The 14264-nt window shown below is 41.1% G+C and overlaps 1 protein-coding gene across 1 annotated transcript; it reads right to left on the bottom strand.

The window, feature by feature from the left end:
- Window positions 1–12922: 12922 nt before the first annotated feature.
- LOC139700469 (akirin-2-like) lies at window positions 12923–13949 on the bottom strand. The gene is given in 2 exon segments (XM_071599052.1): window positions 12923–13832; window positions 13834–13949. Coding segments are annotated over 2 exon segments (654 nt in total). The 3' UTR covers window positions 12923–13294.
- Between the last annotated feature and the right edge of the window lie 315 nt (window positions 13950–14264).

The following is a 14264-nucleotide window of genomic DNA, read 5'->3' on the forward strand; positions in this document are numbered from 1 at the left end:
ACATGCCACCGGGAGTGCTTCTGTAGGTCATTTTGTTTGTGGTCTACTAGCATGTGTGCATTATTTTTCAGCCTAACCTCGAATTACGGAACACCACAAAATGTTTTCCGATTCTTATCGTAGAAAAAACATTGCACCTCAAAGAACTCCCGAAGAACTTAGCGGAGACTAATTTCCCATGCAACCATTCGGTGGAATACATGGATACGCTTATGGATGCCTGAATTCACTGCGTGCATCCTTATAGCAATTATAACCGAAATTTAGTCAAGCATTCCCCCGTGAGTTATTTGTTTCCAAGTCTTAACTTCGTGGCATCTTCTGTGACGTTTGTTTAGGAGCATCTAGCATAAAAAAGGAATGGGATAATTACCTCCTACTAAGATGCACAGTGTGTGAAAAGAACGGTACAAAGTAAAGGGGTCAGATCTTTTCCCTGTCTGTCGCCTCTTCCCGAATCTCACGAATATCTGCCGCTTGAAATGTCACACGGTTTGAACGGAGGTGGGGATGCCCAAGGGTGACATCTCGATTCGGACCTACAGTCCCAACCCCAAGTAGCTGGTCGAGGTCGCTCTAACCACTAGACTGCCACAACTCAGTTTTTTGCTTGAACGAGTCCAGGTCCAACGAGTCACAAATGCTAAGGATATGTCCAGGGGAAAACACAATCCTGAAATTCACGGAAAAGCTAATAAAAAGTTAGGATACAATGCTCAAAAAAAGAGAATACTTGGGAATCGTAATGAAAGGGTAAAGGAGTTTTCTTGTTTCACGTTAAATAGGCCCCACCTTGAGTATGCTGCAATTGTATGGAGAAAGTTGTTATGAACAAGTTAGGGGTGTCACGACGCTATTGGATAAATTAGAATGGGAGCCACTAGTTGACAGTAGGCTTAAATGCAGGTTAAACTTACTGCGTAAATTTGACACAAGTTACTCTAAGGATGTTAAAGATATATTGCAGGCCGTCACTTACTGTGGCAGATTAGATTACCGACGTCAAACCAGGGAGAATCATTGTAGAACTGATAGAGTTAAAATTCGTTTTTTTCTAATACCATTAGAGTTCAAAATAAACAAGACAGCAATCGCGAAAGAAAACAATTAGAATTAGTACTGTAAACAGGATTATATAGGCACTTTATATAGAATTAGTCCTGTGTATTTTGTCGATTTCCTGCATGTTAATCTTTTTATTTAATGAGCCACTCTAGTTAACAGTCCTGCAGCACGATTTGAATATACATATCCCTTTATTGAATTGCGTTATGTGATTGCGGTTGTGAATGCATGGCTGGTGACCTAACACCCCCCGCCACACGCCATTGTGGAGACTGATGAAAATGAATATCTTCAGATACATAACCAGCCTAAAAATTACGCAGTGAATTCAACCTATATTTAAAACCTACTGTCAACCAGTGCCTCTCATCCATTAAATACATTTTTTTCCCAATTTTAACAGGAAACAGCATGGGCGCTCCAATTTCGCAGAAAATTGGTCACAATAGTTTGGAAACAAATAAAAACGGAAATGGAAACAGAGTCCAGGCGTATCGTTTCAAAGAAGAGGTTTTTGTAATTGTAGCTGTGGCGTTGTAACATGCAGCTTTGTTAAATGTAGAACAAGCAAATTGGATAAAGAGAAATCAATGACGGATCGATAATGTTGGCAATGGTGGCTAAGATAGTAGATACGGATGCGTGTGGACAGTTAGTATTTTCGGAAATTTTCTTCGATAGAGTGAATAAATTTTTGTTTAGTTACGTAACACAATTAAGAAGAGAATTAATTGATCTGGAGTCAATGCGAGGAAGATCGGTTTTTCTGGAAAAATTAGGCAGTTTTTAAAGTTCTCACAGTTTTTTTAATTCGTCAAATAAAACCCTTTTGGTTGAAATAAATGTTTGAGCGAACGTTTCATTTGAACTTTATTTTGCCTTTTCTGATCGCTTCTGAAATGATGCTGATTCCCAAACTCCTATTGATTCGAATTTTTTCCATCTTCAGCTATTTTAACCAATCATATCCATCTTTGATTTTTCCAATTATGTGTGCGATTGACTTAATTTAAAAAAATAGTTTCCCTTAAAAATATTGAGTACTTCTCTTCGTGCATAACTAAAATGGTGTTCGATGGATTTTGTGTTGCATTCAAAATTAACTAGTTAAAATTACAAATATTAAGAAATCTACCGCTTCCTCAGACGAAAATTTTTGCCATTTTGCAAAATATCTACCTCTCTGAAATAAGCTAGGGAGGGAAAAATTTCCAGAATATGGCCACGTGTTTCCACTAATTTGAGCGCTATAATCATTAGTTTTACGCCAGTAAATGTGCCATGACAATTTCAATTCTGATAATTGAGACGGTCACCGACTGGCTGCATTCTTTCAACTTCATTACATTCTGAATCTATATAATACCCCCCATGCCGTCACGAGGACGTGTGCCAGCCATTCTACATATATTCCCTCTATTTCCTCATGTACCAGGCACCTCGCGATCCACCAAGAACTGCGTGGCAGAGGTGGCGACCGAACACCATTCATGCAACATGCCTACACATATTACGAGTATTACGTGGTCAGCAATTATTCTTACGCTTGCACAAAGAGGGTAAGAAAATACATTAAAAGAGGGCAGAAACACATCCAATTCATACACTCATTAACGGTAACTATTCTACACATTTCGGACGGACAATTCACTCTAGTACAATAGCCTATATATGCATTCACCTGAACCCCACCTGGCATAAGAGCGCACGGCGGGGGGGCGTTAGGACCCCAGATTTGGAGAGTGTTTCTGAGTGGGAATTTAATCTTGGACTATACCCCTATTTCCGACAGCGCTTACCAATTACTTTCTTAGGTCCTCCCCCTTTTATTGTTGTCACAAATAGTACGCAGGAAAAGGAATACTTGAATCCATCAGTTCGACAGTCTAACTCTCCAATTTTGTGTACAACTGTAGGCAACAAACAACGACAACAAATGTAATTAGGGGGCCTGTTTATATCTCCGATGTCGATTGTCATCGATGAACGGTTCTATCTTTTTGGACATTATTTATATTTATTTAAATTACTTCGTCGAATATCTTGCTTAAGTTCACCGTGTCACATGGTCAATATCAATTTGAATATGGCGCTATACAAACTTACATCCAAATGAGGACCGTGGGACACAGAGTTGTTGCTCATACTTTTTAATAATCGGCCCTAAAAAAATGATTCTAAATTTTACAATAGTAATATTTCTATCCAAACAGCAAATTTCGAATTTCGCGAATGTGTTCAACGGTTTCGGGGATCGGAATCTCATGCCCCCATATTTTTTACCGCTCCCTTTTAAAATAAAAAAAACGGTTAGGTAACTGTAAATGGATGCATTTTTTCAAATTTTTATTTGTCCTATGATAAATAATATATTTAAACACTAAGGGGTTATGGAACACTACTCACGCCTGGTTTTACCAGCGTATGAAGTCGTATACATTCTTAATTCAAACACTCCAATTGGGAATTTAATTAATAAACAATTTCGGGATGAAGAAATTTTGAATAATTGGTATCAGGGATTTCCAGATTGTTTTCTTAACTTCAGGATCTTGCAAAATTTATCAACTCTACTCATTCCAATCCAATGTGATGGCCTTGAATCTGCCAGACATTACTCGGAATAGCCGGTTATCTTGGACCATCTTAAGCGATGATGGGGAAAACGCATTAATAGCCCAATCAATAATGGCAAAGATCATAGATAAACTGTCGAAACGAGAAATTTAATATGTCGTTTTTCTTTTTTTTTCGTTGTTATTCCCTCATTTAGAATTGAATTCCTTGTTTGTTCCGAGGCTGTTACGTGTAGATCTTTGATAAATTAATTTTGCGAATGAAACCCGATTGAGATCGGCGTGAATAACGAATTACGTTCACTTGCTCCACAATTAGTTTCTTACATTTCTAATGCCTGTTTCCATTTTTATCTCGTCATCAAAGCACTGATTCTGACATATTAGCTGCATGAAGGTACATCGCGATTAAAGAAAATCAGTCTAAATACGAGGGCTGTCCAGAAAGTAACTTAGACGTTTCGACCTAGCGTGACAGTGGGTAGACCTAGAGCCACTATCCTGGCGCCCAAACGTCCCTAAACTCAGTGTGCCTCCTGCTGTGGTAGTGTGCATACTATGGGTCTTTTACTTTTAGCTGTTAAAATCTGCGTTGCAATAGAAAATCCCGTGAGTTGTGAGGTGGGATCTGAGATTAGGTTTTTACTGGACCGGAGACGGAATAATGAATGAAGGCGAAGTGAGGCAGTGATGCATTCTCAGATTAAAAATGGCCGCACCAAAGATCACGACGAGGACCGCAGTGGTCGATCAAGCCATGTGACAGACAGGCAGATGCATTTTAAGTGCATTACGAGTGTAGACTGAAAACTAATGCACACATGCCTGTAGACCACAACCAAAATTACCTTCAGAAGCACTCTTGGTGACATGTGGAAGTAACATTCCCCATCAACACGCATGCGCAGGTTTGAGGTCGTTACATTCATCCAGTGTATTTTTAGAAGCGGGAATACTGAGACGTGTTCTAATGCTATGTCAACGCGAGTTAAACATCGTGCTGTGATCGACAGCTGCCTTCACCTCATCGTTCGAGGTGTAATGATTATCCTTGACTTGTCTCTTGAGTTGAGGAAAAAAAATAAAAATGGCAAGGCGCAAAATTGGGGGAATGAGTAGGGTGCTGCCCGCAGCACTCCAATCGACGCTGTTAGTTCTCGTCTGTGAGAGGGCGTGTTACCCATCGTGCAGAGGTTTTGCGGTATCCCAATTGTTCAATTATGAATCCGACACGATCCTTGGATATTCCAATGCAATATTGCAGTGCTTCTGAAGGTCATTTTGTTTGTGGTCTACAAACATGTGCGCATTAGTTTTCAGCCTACCCTCGTAAATACTCGCATTTTTCAAAACCACCAATTCCGAATGAGGCGTACGTGGCGGGAAGATTTAGAATGACTTTCTTGTGTAAGGGATGAGTTGACTAACGAGTCCAGCCAGTCGAACTGCCAGGGGTCCTCGCAATCAAGTCCGAGGAAAGCGAAGGGTATGACGGGAGCGGGACAAACCTGACAAATAGTGGCGGATTCGAATCCTCAAATTTGTAATTCGGCCGCGGGGAATCAATGCAGCTCTCCCCCTCCCCCCCCCCGGGAAGGGAGGGGGGTGGGGCGAGAGGGAGGGAGTTTGCTCCCGGAATTAGGCGACGGGCGGATTAAGGGTTTGGGAATGCCATCGGATTCAGAAGTGAGGGAAAGAGGAAGGGGCGAGTGGGGTAGGTGGGACGAAGGTGTACGGGACACGGAAGGCCGAAACGTCGTAATCACGCTTTCGGAAAAAAGCGTGATTTCAGGTCAAGACTAGAAACTCGATTCGTTTAAATTGGTTATCTCATAATACGTAGCCCTATTAATACACACTCACATCGCCCATTTCACATACATACGTCCATTCATATCCAGACAGGTTGTAGAAAAATACAGTAAATGTTGAAAAAATAGAAGGGTAGCCCTTTCTTATGGTACATTTGGAATACGCAGAAAGAAGTACAAGGAAAGGTACTATGCATAAGTTCATATTTATGGTTGATTTTCTGTTCCCTCTAATACCCCGACCACGTATCCACGCGGCGGCTGGTATGGTGTTTTGGAGATGAAGATGATACAAATGTTTCATATTAACTCTTTAGCTCCAGGGATTTCTAATGCGAGGTACAATCGCCTCCTCCCTTTTTCCAATCTTTTAACTCCTAAAGAGAACCTCGGTCATGAAGCTTAACAGTTTTTGGTAGGCTCCAGTTGTCTCCAGAGATTCCAGCCGTGAACAATAAACGACTAGGCGTGCACCGTGATGTTCAACAACATCTGAATGCGTGGAAGGCCTGTCTGGTAAGACTCTCCTGCTCATCCAACTCGATCAGCTGGGGATTTAATATACAATGAACTGATCATATTGTTTTTATTCTCCCTTAATTTGTTAGAATAATATTTTTAAGAACAGAGGCTTTCTTTGCTTGAAATATCTCTACATTAAAAGCGATTGGCTCTTTCTTCGCGAATCCAACATACGTTCTTTCAATCATCCTATATGAGGAAAAGTCACCTGCAACAATCAGTCTTTCATGCACGATACGTGACCGCAACTCTTTGCGTGCTGTGCGCATGCATGGCATTGATACACCCGCCTGCCAATCACCGAGGCGATGACTAGCAGGGCATCATGCAGGTATCCATGCCAACGGACCCACGTCCAAACGTGGGACGTGAAATCCGACGGTGAAAACAGTTTAAATGACGGATGTGTTGTAAGTCGGTCTGAGAAAAATACACGTCTCCTCTACGTGAGGATATCAAACATAAATTCGATGGCAACTATGTTTCTATGGAAACGTCATCAACTTCCACGAAATCCAATACTTCATCTGAGCCGTTCATAACTAGGAGAATGATTAAAAGTGATTTTTTATACTTAGGTAAATACACGGTGCGGCAACATAACTTCCATTTTTAAAGGGGCTTTGCCTGATAAAAAAGGAAGTTTTGTTGCGGCACCCAGTATTAATTAAAGAAGTAGAAATAGAAAAATAGATAAATAGCAAAAGCATAAAAATAAGGTCATTTATATGAGAAAAGTTTAGATTTAACGTTGTTCGACGCGCGTCTTTTAGTTAAACACGAAAACGTATACCTCTCACAACAGAAATTGTTCGTTAAGGTGAAAAGAGGTTCTCAAGGTTCCGAAACCTGAGTAGCTGCTTACGTGAATGTCCTTTGCGATACTATTTCGTTAACGCTCTCATAATTTACGCAACGCATGACGAAAAACACATTAACCTTCTTCAAATTTCCTAATGCGGGACTCAGTATGATGCGGTTTACGACGCTTTCACGAATAAGAACGAATGTGCCGTAAAATCCGCGATGAGCGACTGCACTTCAGAGGAAAACCGCGTTCAGGGTAATGATACCGAGGGCGGACTAAGAACAATATTTCGCACGGTCTTCGAGGAATGGGGATGGCCTTGGAGGCTTTTGAAATGTTTGCGCGTGTTGAAAACGATCGAAGAAGAAGCTGCACGGAGATGAAGACAGACAAAGTAGTGCCCACATAAGGCATTCTTACACCGTCACCTGTGAGCGCCCTAGAGGGTGTGTGGCATGGAGTGTAGAGGGTTTGTGGCCTTTTACAGACTCTTTGGGGGTAGAGTGTTTCGTGGTGCATTTTCATGTGGTAGTGATGTTTCACATTCTTGCTTGTTTTGTCCTGGCTTCCGTGTTGTAGGATGGCTTTCGTGCTGCATCATGGGGTGCAGTTTTTTAGTTGTTTTGCGGTATATGTGTTTGCATGAGTATGGGATGAAGGGATTTTTGCATGAGTGTGTGCGCTGCTGTGGGTGTAATTTTCCGTGTTGTTTTTTTGCACGTGGTATTTTTCCTTTTTACGGTTGGTGACCTAACACCCCCCGCCACACGCCCTGGCGGCGGCTTGCGGGGTATTATGTAGATGTAGATGTAGATGAGTGTTAGGATGCCATCTTGTATTGTTCGGCTGTCCGTATAATTGTATTTTTCATTTAAAAAATAGGAGATGACGATTTAGTTTCTAGATCGCAATCGTGATTCATGTTGGTCCTGTTATGTCCGTATATTTTGTTACGTGAGATTTATTTCTAAGAATATTAATATCGATATCTCCTGTTTTCATATAGCAGTAATTTTTATGGTCTTAATAATTTACAAGTTGAGAACTTCCGTTACTTTTTATAAAAATCCAAAGTCATGTTTGTGAAGCAGAAAACCTCTGACATCATAGATATTCAATTACAGATTCATTGACAATACTGTCTACATAACCCCACCAAGAGCTGTAATTGCCCCATTCTGGAGCAAGTGAATAAATATAATTACTTGGGGGTAATCATTGGCCAAAATATTAACTTTGGTGAACACGTTTTAAAAATAAATAACAAATTAAATTACATCCTTCGTCAAGTTCTCTACATTACTAGTGTAGAAAGTTTGAATGTCATCGAAAGAGTGTATTTTGCACTAGTTGAGAGTATTTTAGGATATGATATAACCGTCTGGGGATCCATTGGTTCGACAAAAATTAATATGCCAAAAAAATAAACAGCAAAAAATCCTATGGAGAAAATGTCTGAGGCTAGATCAAAAAATACAAATATTCCACATGGAAGAAATATCTTTCTAAAATTAGAAATTCTACCCGTAGACAGGCCATCTATTCCTTCATAATAGGAGGATATTTTTATGACAAATATAAAAAAAAACCTGATTTCAATAAAAATAAATTGCTATTAAGGGACAATATTAAGTATATTTCAAAATATTTTCACACAAATCAAGGTAGAAGAAAATTATAGGTTACTGTAACACTAATTTTTAATGAAATATCTAAAGATTTAAGAATATTCCAGTCATTAAATGCTGTGAAAGGGAGAATAAAAGGCTTCCTATCACACAGAATGGAATAGGGCTTGGAACAGAATGTGACACAATATTCTACGATACATAGCCTTACGATTGCATTTTCTCACATTTTCGTTTAAGTGGCACCTGCTGTCAAGCCAGAACTGACTGGCTTAGCAGGACCAGAGGGAATATTCCATGGTTAAATGTTTAATGTATACTACTATTGTATATTATTAAGATCACATCACTATGGTATATGATAAATATTGTCTCTACAAATGTACGTTGCATTGATTGACTTAATTCTTTGCATAAAATATATGATGAAGATTATACCACTAGAATTGTAAATAAATGACACAAAACTCATCTTAATTGCTCTCCTCGAATCGGGACAGCTAAGTTCCCCGATCATAACTCCGTCCCATTTATTTTATTTTCGTGATAATTTTTTCACAATACTTTTCCATTAGCCTGATTACTCTTGTAATTCAAAACGTTTTTGACAGATCCCGAATAAGAATACTCTCCACATATATTGGAAATATATCCTAAACATTCGGAAATGACCCCCTTATTTATATTTCCATCCATTAATGTCCATTTTCGGCAAGCTACTCGTAGATCCGTATATATTTTCTGTATTTTTTTCGCTTGGTTAAAATTTTCTTAAAATTGATTTATATTACATTTACATTACATATATAACTGCACAATCTTCGCGGTCGAAAAATTACAAATTTGAGTTGATAGGTGTTCCCGAGTGTTGTTTGTCATAAATGGTAATGGAAATTAATGTGCAATATTAAATAACCTCTGGAGATTATGGAAATAGACAGGTAATTCATTCCTGCTGCATCTTTTTCCGGAAAATCTGGCGAACGAAATATCACACCGCATGGGCGACTTTCCCACTGCCCAGTGTCCCCACCCATGCCGTGTGTGGATCTTCTGTGGCCAGCGGCAGCTAGAAAAAGACGAAGGAACTGACCCCCTCTGCACTAATGAGTGAATTTCACCCGCCGTTGGACTTTTGAAATGGCTGAGACCCAACCTCACTCATCTACGTCTACACCTACACAAAAACCCGCAAGGGCGTGTGGCGGGTGGTGTCAGGTCACCAGCCTTGAATGCACAATCGCAATAACGTTACCTCTACACGGATATTAGCGTGATCATGCACTCAAAACATTTTAATCAGACGACAGAGAGTAACCACATGCAACGCAATTCAATAAAGGGATACGTACATCCAAATTATGCAGTAGAAAGGTTAAAAAGGTGGGTATATTAAATAAATAGAATAACATGTAAGAAGAAACATGCAGGATATCGAAAAATATATACGCACTACCAATTCTAATTATCTCCTACGCGATTGCTGTCTGATCGATTTTGATCTCTAACGGTTCGAGGAAAAAAAGATATTTAAAATCTAACCGTTCTAAAAAATATCTCCCTGATTTTACGTCGGTGATCTAATATACCATAGTACGTTGGGGCCTGTAATATGCCCTTAACATCCTCAGATAAGTAACCTGTCTCTAATTTACGCAGTAAATTTAAACTTTATTTAAGTCTACGGTCAACCATTCGCTCCCATCCTAATTCTAATAATGGCGTCGTGGTGACACTGCTACCTTGTTCATTACATGTTTTTACAAACCTAGCTGCTCTTCGTTGCACTCGATCTGGTTCCAAAATTAAGCTTACAGGGTTCGTCCGGAAAATAAGTGTACTGACTACTGATTATTTTTCCCGCCGCTCCAGGCGCGCCCAGCACCGCTCTGACGGGCTGCGATTGGAGGGGGGTATGTTGGCAAGCGACGCTGAAAAAGGCAGTCGGCTCTGAGCTGTGGTGTAGTGAGGAGCTCTGTTAACGCGAACCTCCACGCTCGACCCACGTCACGGAACGCGATGCCGAAGTTTTTGGAGCAGCGTTATTCCATCAAATTTGCGGTAAAGCTTGGGAAATCGTCTACCGAAACTTTCGGTATGATTAACCAGGCTTACGGGGAGTCAGCCATGTCCAGAAACATGATCTTTCGGTGGCACAAGATGTTCGTGGAGGGCAGAGAAGAGGTCGACGACGAGTCTTCGAGAGGTTCCCGATGATGCCTTCGCGGGAGCGTTCCAGGAATGGGAACGCCGCTGGAACAAGTGTATCGACTCACAAGGGTCCTATTTTGAGGAATATTAGCTTAAGATATGTAAAAGTGTGATAAATTTTTTTCCTGAGCTCAGTACACTTATTTTCCGGACGAACCCTGTACTTCATGAGGATCCCATACACTTGCAGCATACTCAAGGTGGGGCCTAAATAAAGTGAAATAAAAAAGCTCATTTTACCTTTCATTACGATTCCCAAGTATTTTCTTTTTTTAATCATTGTATCCTAACTTTTTGTTAGCTTTTCCGTGAATGTGTTTTCCCCGGGACATATCCTCAGTTATCATTACACCCAAGCATTTTACCGATTACAAGTGTGTCAAGATGGGTTCTCTGTATAAGATAGACGTTTTCTGGTGAAGTAATTTTCCTCTAAAAATTCATCGAATATCATTTATTCATAGTTAATTCTGCATCTACGTGATGAAGATAACCATCGGATGGATTACAGGCATTTTCTTTACCCCTCACCCACCCGCGTATTTTAAGGCGCCTAACAACTTCGCCTGAAGTGACCAAATTAAGGATCACGACCCCGAGTCACTTAGGGGCCTCGAACACTATGAAAGTGCCCACGAAGACTTTAAAAGGGTTATTTGAGGGGAAGGGAATGGACTGAGGTGGCGGCAATGAGCGACTCCGAGGAAGAGATCGAACAAATGACAGCCGCCGTGCGATTCAAGGGGGTGGGGGTGAATGCGGGCAGGGGTTCCGTTGGGTGGCGCCTCAAATCCCAGGGCCACTTTAATTAAGAGCACCAACCCCCCTCCTCCGCCCCCAAATCCAAACCAAACAAGCACCAACCCCCCCCCCCCTTGCTCTCTTTGCTTTAAATTCGGGGAAGGAGGCAAACAAGGAACGTCAGAGCCACCAACCGCCGCCCCCCCACCCCCGGGGGACGCAAGTCCACATCGCTAGGATTCCCGTCCTCCCCCCTACGTACCCGACCCGCGTATACACGCCCGCCCCCGCTGCCCCAGCCTTAATTTGAGCACCGGTGCTCTCAACCATTACATCCCCCAACCCGCCCCTTCGAGTCCGATGATTTTATTCGTCCGTCCCACGATATTTCGAGCGTTCGCCCGGCTTCCGGGTGTTCCGGTTGAGATAAGAATCAATGCCGAGGTCGAGAACGGTGTTCCAAGGTGTACGTATTCAAGATGCATTGACAAAAACCAGACAATGCGGCAGTGGGAGATACCCACTTACATTATCGCGACCGACGGCGACTGACAAGATGGAGAGAGTGAACTGCACTATGACACCCTCTTGTTCCAATGCACATTATCATTATCTTCCAACACGTGTTGAAAATTTAAAACCCTTATCTGAAATTGAAAAAAAGTTAATAAAAAAGCTGATTACAAGCAACAAATTATGACGTATATTTCTAAATATCTCGCATAAATTGTTAAAAATGATTAATCATTACCTTAAAAAGAGAGAAACTAAGTAAAACAAACGGAGGACATGTGTGTACATGCCTGTATGTGCACATAAAAGTCTGTGTACATACGTGCATGTAAATATGTATGAATACGCACTTATGTTTATGTATGTGCACATACATACCAGAGTTATAAATCCAAAGATTGGTTTGGTAGGTGAGGGCAGAGTTCACCGAGGGCAAACACCAACGGTGTGCGCAAACCACACATTTGCAGACTAGGCTAATAAGAGGGGTCAGTTCCATTTACTGTGTCGCCTATGTTTTCCCAGGAAAATCTAGTACCCAAAAGAATCACCCACCTTGGGCGAAGCTGAGGCATTGGGAGTGTGATTATCATTATTTTGGCTGAATCCTCTTCATCTCTCGAGAATGAACGAGTCCCCCTCAACTTTCTCAATCCAAACTGATCTTCATTTCTCTATACTGCTTTTGCCCCGTAAGAGACCAGCCCTGTGCCCTTTGCCCTGTGCCTTCGGACGAAGAAGCCCTCTATAAAGATTGAAATATTGTCGCATGGTGCACCTAAACCTCGTGCTCCCGATGATTCTGTCGCTGAGTTCATCACTCCCAACTGCTGAGGGGCTGCTTTTTGTCCTTTAAATAGAGATTAAGATACAACCTTAAATTATTCAATACAAAAGAAATAACAGAAATGAGTGAGTCTACCTAAAATACTACAGTTGCTTAAATTACTCACTGTTGGCGGAATGAACTCAATTTGTCATCAGAACATCCATACAAAAATAAGAAAGAAAACATATCAGTCACAGGGTTTCATTCACATTTCACGAAATAAACTCTCCATCACACCCTTAAGAGTAAACAGTAATTTTACACGGCGCAATTGGGGCATGGAAAGTACACTTCTCCAGCAGTCGTTGAATACATTATATATTCCTTGATTACAATGGTAAAATGAATTTTCGTAAGCAAAAAAGCAACTAATTTTGACCGGATTTAGCACATCTGTACAATTTGCAAAGAGAAAAAAATAGGATGCCTATTTAATAGATCCAATCCCAACCTCTGGAGCCATAAAGTCTTTGACATGAACATCACATATTCGCCGGTGAAGGGTAAGTTCCCTAACAGTAATTACTGTCATAACATGTCAATCAAAACAAATCGCATTTGAACAATGCCCGGGCAAAATAGTCGATTCCTCACACAGGCATGGCATTTTGACCTACAGAGAAATCCGAGTAAAACTTATTCGTTTTGAAGTATTGTTCGTAGAATTGAGAGAGGTAGCTAGGAGCCGCAGATGTTTCAAAACGCTTCTGGAGTTGATCATACGTGAATTTCACAAAAGCATCATACTGCTCAGCCAACTTAAGTGTCAGCACACGATCATACTCCTCGCGGATGTGGCTCTCTCGTTCGATTAGCATTCTCTCGCATATCAGACCAAACTGTCTAAAGGTGAACAAGGGTTTCTCCTTCGTAGTGGAAGGCGTAGTCGACAGAGTTGATATGCTGGTTGACGGTGACCAAGAAAGACCTTCCAATGGGTTAGGAGCCTCAATTTGATGTGTGGGTGATAATGATGTAGAATCGCTGCTAGTTCCTTCCGATTGTGGATAAAAATGCAATTGCTTTCGCCGATGAAGGCGTCTTATTTCTTCACGGATATTTGCAGCCATTTTTTCTGGCGTAAATTTGGGAGATACTTGGCCGAAAGGTGAAGGGTTAATTTCGTTGCCTAGTTGGAGGCGTTTTAGGAGAAACACACATAGGAACACATCTCCTTCTTTTATTAGGCCTTCCATTGTGTACTGGATCAAAATCCAAGGTTCGTTTCAGAGTTGCACAGGCCATTGGTTCAGGTTGAACGAAGCTACCATTACGAGAACAGTGAGTCGACTACGATAATATCACTGACATATGAAGGAAATATTAGGCGTCAAAGAATTAAAGGATCACTTTCGCGCTGAAAAATTGCTTGCCAAATCCAAAAATATTCCGATGTTTACGGATTTCATCCGCGAATTCTAACACCGCACTACACACCAGTTGATGTCGCAGCGCTCCGAATCCGCGACAACAAGGGATGAGGGTATTAATTAAATAACATGAGCGGTCGTCGGTACGGGTATTTTTATGTGCGTAACAGAATGTTTGACAGTATGGCGG

The sequence above is a fragment of the Hetaerina americana genome, unplaced genomic scaffold (assembly GCF_022747635.1).
Source record: "Hetaerina americana unplaced genomic scaffold, ioHetAmer1.1.p SCAF_101, whole genome shotgun sequence".
NCBI classification, from domain to species: Eukaryota; Metazoa; Arthropoda; class Insecta; order Odonata; family Calopterygidae; genus Hetaerina; species Hetaerina americana.